The sequence below is a fragment of the Mustela lutreola genome, chromosome 9 (assembly GCF_030435805.1).
Source record: "Mustela lutreola isolate mMusLut2 chromosome 9, mMusLut2.pri, whole genome shotgun sequence".
In the NCBI taxonomy this organism is placed as follows: domain Eukaryota; kingdom Metazoa; phylum Chordata; class Mammalia; order Carnivora; family Mustelidae; genus Mustela; species Mustela lutreola.
Genome location: NC_081298.1, coordinates 58030187 through 58039014, shown reverse-complemented (window position 1 = coordinate 58039014; position 8828 = coordinate 58030187). Strand labels below are relative to the sequence as shown.

General features: G+C 37.7%; 1 protein-coding gene across 1 annotated transcript; it reads left to right on the top strand.

Moving 5' to 3' along the window:
- The first annotated feature begins 560 nt into the window (after positions 1-560).
- LOC131807653 (large ribosomal subunit protein eL37-like) lies at positions 561-927 on the top strand. Its single transcript, XM_059133205.1, has one exon. It carries the CDS (start codon positions 579-581, stop codon positions 870-872), a length of 294 nt encoding a protein of 97 aa, XP_058989188.1. The 5' UTR covers positions 561-578; the 3' UTR covers positions 873-927.
- Positions 928-8828: the final 7901 nt, after the last annotated feature.

Below are 8828 nucleotides of genomic sequence, written 5' to 3'. Positions count from 1 at the left end.
TGTTTATAGCAGCAATGGCCACCGTCACCAAACTATGGAAGGAACCAAGATGCCCTTCAACAGATGAATGGATAAGGAAGATGTGGTCCATATACACTATGGAGTATTATGCCTCCATCAGAAAGGATGAATACCCAACTTTTGTAGCAACATGGATGGGACTGGAAGAGATTATGCTGAGTAAAGTAAGTCAAGCAGAGAGAGTCAATTATCATATGGTTTCACTTATTTGTGGAGCATAACAAATAGCATGGAGGACATGGGGAGTTAGAGAGGAGAAGGGAGTTGGGGGAAATTGGAAGGGGAGGTGAATCATGAGAGACTATGGACTCTGAAAAACAATCTGAAGGTTTTGAAGGGGCGAGGGGTGGGAGGTTGGGGTACCAGGTGGTGGGTATTATAGAGGGCATGGATTGCATGGAGCACTGGATGTGGTGCAAAAATAATGAGTACTGTTATGCTGAAAATAAATAAAAAATTCAGATTATTTGTTCTAGTTCTGTGAAAAATGCCATTAGTCTTTCAATAGAGATTACATTGAATGTGTAGATTACTTTGAGTGGTATGGCGGAAACAAGATGACGAAGGGGACGTCATCGTTTGGAAAGCGTTGCAATAAGACGCACACGTTGTGCCGCCGCTGTGGCTCGAAGGCCTACCACCTTCAGAAGTCCACGTGTGGCAAGTGCGGCTACCCTGCCAAGCGCAAGAGAAAGTATAACTGGAGTGCCAAGGCTAAAAGACGGAACACCACTGGGACCGGTCGCATGAGGCACCTAAAAATTGTATACCGCAGATTCAGGCATGGATTCCGTGAAGGAACAACACCTAAGCCCAAGAGGGCAGCTGTTGCGGCATCCAGTTCATCTTAAGGATTTCAACAATTAGAATAAACATGGTTTTAAAAAAAAAAAAAAAAAAAAAAAAATATTATTTCTTCTAATCCATAAGCATGTTATATCTTTCCATTTATTTATACTATCTTCAATTTCCTTGATCAATATCTTATCGTTTTCAGAGTATTGGTTCTTTTACCTCATTGGTTAAATTTATTCTTAGATATTTTATTCCTTTTGATTGTAATTGGGATTGTAAGTGGGATTCTTTTCTTTTCTTTTTAAAAATATTTATCTATTTATTTGAGAGAGAGAGTTGCACGAGTGGAGGAGGGGCAAAGGGAGAGGGACAGAGAGCCTTAAGCAGACTCTGTACTGAGCACAGAGCCTGCTGTTGTTCTTGACCCCAGAACTCTGAGATCATGACCTGACCCAAAGTCAAGAGTCCAGGAACCTCTGGGCTTGCTTTCTTTCTTTCTTTCTTTCTTTCTTTCTTTCTTTCAGATTTTTTAAAAAGGTTTTATTTATTTATTTGACAGCGAGAGAGGGAACACAAGCAGGGGGAGAGGCAGGCAGAGGGAGAAGCAGGCTTCCACAGAGCAGGAAGCCTGATGTGGGATTCAATCCCAGGACCCCAGGATCATAACCTAGGCCGAAGGCAGTGGCTTAACCCACTGAGCCACCCTCGTGCCCTGGGTTTGTTTTCTTAATTTCTCTTTCTGGTAGTTCATTATTAACTGATTGGGATGCCTGGATGGCTCAGTAGTTAAGTGTCTGCCTTTGGCTCAGGTCATGATCCCAGGATCCTGGGATCAAGCCCCACATCATGTTTCCTGCTCAACAGGAAGCCTGCTTCTCCTTCTCCCACTTCCCCTGCTTGTGTTCCCTCTCTTGCTATGTCACTGTCAAATAAATAAATAAATAAAATCTAAAAAAAAAAAAAAAGAAAGACATCTGATTTCTGTATATTAATTTTGCATCCTGAAATTTTAATGAGTTTTTTAATAATTCTAATAGTTTCCTGGTTGAATCTTTAGGACTCTTTATTTATAGTATGTCATCTGCAAATAGTGACAGATTTACTTCTTCTTAACTAATTTGGATGTCTTACTTTTTTCTATTACCTGATTCCTGAGGCTAGGACTCCCAGTACCATGTGAATAAAAGTGAGACTAGGCACCCCTATCTTGTTCCTGATCTTAGATTAAAAGCTTTGAGCTTTTAACCATTGAGTCATATATGTGTTATTTTGAGGTATGTTCCCTCTACATTCACTTTGTTGAGAATTTTTATCATAATGGATGTTAAATTTTGTCAAATACTTCTTCTGCATGTATTGAGATGATCACATGACTTTATGCTTTGCTTTGTTAACGTGGTATATCATATTTTTTGATTTGCTAATATCAAACCATCTTTGCTTTGCTGGAATAAATTTCACCTGATCAGGGTATATGATCTTTTTAATGTATTATTGAATTTGATTTGCTAATATTTTATTGAGGATTTTGCATCTATGTTCATCAGGGATATTGACCTGTAATTATCTTTTTTTTTTTTTTGATTTGTCAGTTTAGGTATCATGTATACATTTGTAAATATTCCCTGATCTTCAATGTTTTGGAATAGTTTAGGGAGGATAAATATTAAATCTTCTTTAAATGTTTGGTAACATTCACCTTTGAAGCCATCAGGTCCTGGACTTTTGTTTTTTGGGAATTTCTTTTTTTTAAATTATATATATATATATATATATATATATTACTGGTGTGTCTTTTCAGGTTTTCTATTTCTTTCTGGTTTAATCTTGGAGGATTCTATGTATCTGGGAATTTATCTGTTTTTTTATCCTTTCCAAACTTTTCATATATAATTGTTTGGAGTAGTCTCTTATAAATCCTTTGTATTTCTGCAATGTCCATTTTAAATTCTCTTCTTTCTCTTTTTTTCTTGATGAGTCTGGTGAAAGGTTAATCAATCCTGTTTATCTTTTCAAAGAATCAGCTCTCACTTTCACTGAATAATGTGAATATCTTTAGGGAGATTCATTTTTTAGCTTCCCAGTCTTCACTCAGGGTGGTCTGGAGCATCCCAAACTCGATGTGTATGACTGGTTTCACTAAAATCTAATTCTGAAGATTTGAGTACTTCTACTAGTGACATTTCAGCCTACTGGCTTGAAACCTCAGCCCCTCTTGTGCATCTTCTTCAGTGCTTACATCCAGACACATATTTTGTCTTTCTTTCACAGCCTTTGTTCTCACTTCCACTAACTTAGCTCAGGTCCTTAATTCTCCATTATTGGCCCATTTAGGTAAACTCTTATTAATGCTGCAGCTGATTCCTTTCTTCATACTGGATGCCACTACAGACAAATGCTTCTAAATCACCCTGTCTATCATGCACAAAACAGACCTTCCAGAGCAACTTATCTGCTCTGAGCCTCATTTTCCTATAATCTGCCAAATTAGGTTCCACTCTCCTTCTCTAGTATTCAATCATCCTATTCTGCCCTTTTAATCTGTTTTAAAATCACTCTTCTAGTTAAACCCAAAGTGAAATTTTGATTTTCTAATTCTTATTCATCTGAAATAACCCACTTCTCATGCTCCCTCCTCCTTGAAGTCTCCCCTGATTACTTAAGAAGCAATATTTTCTCCTTCATTTGAACAACCTAGTTCTTATTGATACACTTCTCATACTGCTTTGCACTATAGTTATTTGTATTGATTTCCTTTCTTTTCTTATGTGATTTCAAGTTCTATGGACAATATATTATATTCTTCTAACTTCTATTAACCTTTCATAGATTGTTGGCTTACATGCAGTAAATGTTTATTAAAACACTTGTTAACTAAACAAGGGAATTAGGAAATGAATAGTTTTCCCTTTGCTTCTTTCTACCTAAATCTTAGCATCGTGTTTACTACTTAGGCCACTTTGTTCCCAGACAATATCAGTAAGGTTAAGTAATGCTATCCTTAGAATTTTATTAATATGGCCTTGAGCTCTTTAAGAGAACTCAAAAACAGAGTGAGGACACTTAGAGCTGCCTAACTTCATTTAGCAAGACTTGGGGGAACTTCTTTTTAAGATAGTTCCCACACTGTTTTAAAATTGCATCACTTTTCAAAAAACAGTTTGTTGCTAAATTGGGACATGCAAAAATTGCTTTTCAATTCAGTGAACTCTGGCACACCTGTCAGTGGTGATTAGGCACTTATGTATGATGACACAGATATTGCATAGATGTTCTTTATAAATGAAAGCATATGACCAGAAAAGGGGACCATTACACAAGAATTACACTCTACACTATGTGTTAAAATCTAAAAAAATAATAGTAATAATAATAATACAGTTTAATTGACTATTTCATAGTAATTGCAGCATTTTTAAAAAGGAGTGACATAATTATTTAGAAGGAAAGTGATATGGAGGATTAATAAATCCAATATGTAATGCAGGGGAAGAAAGGAGAAAAATGTACCTCTTATTACTTCTAAATCAGAAATGACAAAAGCAGCAGTAATATTTAAATATGATTCCCCGTAGCAACTCCCATTGAGTGGGGAGCGCAACACAGAACTCAGTCCTGTGATTCATGAGATCATGAACCAAGCTGAAACCAATATTTGGAGGCCTAAGAATCTTAGCCACCCAGGTGCCCCATTTTCAAGATTGTTTTAGCTATTCAAAAGTCTTTTGAATCCACAAAATTTGAGAATTAGCTTTTAATTTTCTAACAAACAAATCACCTCTCCTTTGATTTTATTTAAGATTGCATTGAGGGGACGAGTCAAGATGGCGGAGAAGTAGCAGGCTGAGAGGACATCAGGTAGCAGGAGATCAGCTAGATAGCTGCAAACACCTACAAATCCAAGAGGAGATCAAAGAGAACAAGAGCAACAATTCTAGAAACAGAAAATTAACCACTTTCTGTAAGGTAGGACCGGTGGAGAAGAGAATCCAAAGCAATGGGACGTGAGACCGCCGTGGAAAGGGGGCGGGGGGGCAGCTTCTGGCAAGTGGCAGAATAATGGAGCACAAAATCAGGACTTTTAAAAGTCTGCTCCACTGAGGAACATTGCTCCAGAGGCTAAACCAGGGTGAAGCCCACGCGGGGTCAGCGTGGCCCCAGGTCCCGCAGGGTCACAGAAGGATCGAGGGTGTCTGAGTGTTGCAGAACTCACAGGTATTAGAGCAGGGAAGCTGGCTACAGAGACAGAGCCGAGAAGTGAGCTCCCAACTCGAGGTCACCTTGAACCGTAATGCGTGCTCTGTGAGTGAGGTCCCCACAAGACCCAGGGAGACACCCTCTGGGGGAGCTCAGGGATCTGCACAGGTTTGGAGACTCCAGGCAGAGCTGTGTGCCAGAGACAGAGATGCTTGGTCACAGGCTGGGTGAGCTCAGAGCGCAGCCGAAAGCCAGGGAGATAGGAGTGATTAAGTGCTTTTCTCTGAGGGTCCACTGAGGAGTGGGACCCCAAGCTCTTGGCTCCTCCGGGCTAGAGATTGGGAGGCCACCATTCTCATTCCCGTCCTCTGAAACTCTATGGAAAGCGTTCAGGGAACAAAAGCTCCCAAAAGCGAACCTGAGGGGATTATTTAGCCTGGCCCCTGGTAAGGGCGGAGCAATTCTGCCTTGGGCAAAGACATTTGAGAATCACTACAACAGGCCCCTCCCCCAGAAGATCAAGAAGAAATCCAATCAAGGCCAAGTTCACTTACCAAAGAGAACACTGGAATTCCAGAGGAGGAGAAAGCAAGGCATGGAATTTATGGCTTTCTCCCTATGATTCTTTAGACTTGCAGTTAATTAATATTTTTTAATCTTATTTTTTTCTGCTAATTTTTTAAAACTTTTACCCTGCTAATTTTTTAAAACTTTTACCCTTTCCTCTTTTAACATTTTTTAACTAGTTTATCTTAACAATACCTTTCATTAAAAAAATAACCTTTTTTGAAACTTAATTATTATAGTCATGTTTTATCCTTCATTTTATCTAACTTTGTTTTTTGTATATACGTGGGGACTTTTCTTCTAAAAAATTTGGGGTGCAACTTCTAATACATCAAAATATAACCTAAATCTAGATCCAGGCTTGTTCTAGTCTCCAGCCTGAGCAAATTCTCTCCAATTTCTTTTTCTTTATAGGCAGATTCCAACACTTCATTGTGTATACCTTTATATATGTTTTTCATTCTTTAAAATTTTGGGAGGTATCTTCTTCTAAGAGACCAAACTTCTCCCAAAATTAACTGGGTGACCCTGTTCTAGTCACCAGTCTAATATATATATATATATATATATATATATATATATATATATATATATTATGTCTAATATATATATATATATATATATTCTTTTTATATATATTTTTGCTTTTTGTTTTCTTTTTCCAATTTCTTTTTCTGAACTCCTTTTTATCTCCTTCCTCCCCCCGTCATGATTTGGGATCTCTTCTGATTTGGGTAAAGCACATTTTCCAGGGTCTTTGCTACCCTTTTAGTATTTTATTTGCTCCTTCATAAATTCTTATCTGGACAAAATGACAAGGGAGAAAAACTCACCACAAAAAAAAAAAAAAAAAAAAAACGAGAGAGACGGTACCAAAGGCTAGGGACCTAATCAATATGGACATTGGTAATATGTCAGATCTAGAGTTCAGAATGACAATTCTCAAGGTTTTAGCCAGGCTCGAAAAAGACATGGAAGATATTAGAGAAACTCTTTCTGGAGAGATAAAAGCCCTTTCTGGAGAAATAAAAGAACTAAAATCTAACCAAGTTGAAATCAAAAAAGCTATTAATGAAGTGCAATAAAAAATGGAGGCTCGGGACGCCTGGGTGGCTCAGTTGGTTGGACGACTGCCTTCGGCTCAGGTCATGATCCTGGAGTCCCAGGATCGAGTCCCACATCGGACTCCCAGCTCCACGGGGAGTCTGCTTCTCCCTCTGACCTTCTCCTCGCTCATGCTCTCTCTCACTGTCTCTCTCTCTCAAGTAAATAAATAAAATCTTTTAAAAAAAATGGAGGCTCTTACTGCTAGGATAAATGAGGCAGAAGAAAGAATTAGTGATAAAGAAGACCAAATGATAGAAAATAAAGAAGCTAAGCAAAAGAGGGACAAACAAATACTGGACCATGAGGGGAAAATTTGAGAGATAAGTGACACCATAAGATGAAACAACATTAGAATAATTGGGATTCCATAGAAGAAGAAGAGAGAGAGGGGAGCAGAAGGTATATTGGAGAGAATTATTGTAGAGAATTTCCTGAATATGGCAAAGGGAACAAGCATCAAAATCCAGCAGGTGCAGAGAACCCCATTCAAAATCAATAAGAATAGATCTACACCCCATCATCTAATAGTAAAATTCACAAGTCTTAGCAACAAAGAGAAAACCCTGAAAGCAGCCCAGGACCAGAAGTCTGTAACATAAAATGAATAAAATATTAGATTGGCAGCAGACTTATCCACAGAGACCTAGCAGGCCAGAAAGAACTGGCATGATATATTCAGAGCACTAAATGAGAAAAACATACAGCCAAGAATGCTATATCCAGCTAGGCTATCACTGAAAATAGAAGGAGGGATAAAAAGCTTCCAGGACAAACAAAAACTGAAAGAATTTGCAAACTCAAAACAAGCTCTACAGGAAATATTGAAAGGAGTCCTCTAAGCAAAGAGAGACCCTAAAAGTAATAGATCAGAAAGGAACAGAGACCATATACGGTAACAGTCACCTTACAGGCAATGTAATGGCACTAAATTCATATCTCTCCATAGTTACCCTGAATGTAAATGGGCTAAATTCCCCCAATCAAAAGACACAGGGTATCAGAATGGATAAAAAAAAAAAAACCTCAAAACCTATCAATATGCTGCCTACAAGAAACTCATTTTAGACCTGAAGACACCTCCAGATTTAAAGTGAGGGGGTGGAAAAGAATTTACCATCCTAATGGACATCAGAAAAAAAGCTGGGGTGGCAATCCTTATATCAGATCAATTAGATTTTAAGCCAAAGACTATAAGAGATGAGGAAGGACACTATATCATACTCAAAGGGTCTGCCCAACAAGAATATCTAACAATTTAAAATATCTATCCCTCTAACATGGGAGCAGCCACCTATATAAACCAATTAATAACAAAATCAAAGAAACACATCAACAATTATACAGTAATAGTAGGGGACTTTAACACTCCCCCTCACTGAAATGGACAGATCATCCAAGCAAAACATAAATAAGGAAATAAAGGCCTTAAATGACACACTGGACCAGATATATTCAGAACATTTCATCCCAAAGCAACAGAATACACATTCTTCTCTAGTGCACATGAAACATTCTCCAGAATAGATCACATCCTGAGTCATAAATCAGGTCTCAACTAGTATCAAAAGATTGGGATCATTCCCTGCATATTTTCAGACGACAATGCTCTGAAGCTAGAACTCAATCACAAGAGGAAGTTTGGAAAGAAGCCAAATATGTGGAAACTAAAGAGCATCCTTCTAAAGAATGAATGGGTCAACCAGGAAATTAAAGAAGAATTGAAAAAAAATTCATGGAAACAAATGGTAATGAAAACACAATGGTTCTAAAATCTGTGCAACACAGCAAAGGCAGTCCTGAGAGGAAAATATATAGTGATACAAGCCTTTCTCAAGAAACAAGAAAGGTCTCAAATACAAAACCTAACTCTATACCTAAAGGAACTGGAGAAAGAACAACAAAGAAAGCCTAAACCCAGCAGGAGAAGAGAAATCATAAAGATCAGAGCAGAAATCAAAGAAATAGAAACAAACAAAAAAAACAAAAAACAAAACAAAACAAACAAACAAACAAAAACAACACACACACAATAGAACAAATCAATGAAACTAGGAGCTGGTTCTTTGAAAGAATTAAAAACATTGATAAACCCCTGGCCAGACTTATCAAAAAGAAAAGATAAAGGACCCAAATCAATAAAA

Coding starts and splice junctions, on each gene's coding strand:
- LOC131807653 (XM_059133205.1), top strand. CDS start 579: ATGACGAAGGGGACGTCATCGTTTGGAAAGCGTTGCAATAAGACGCAC.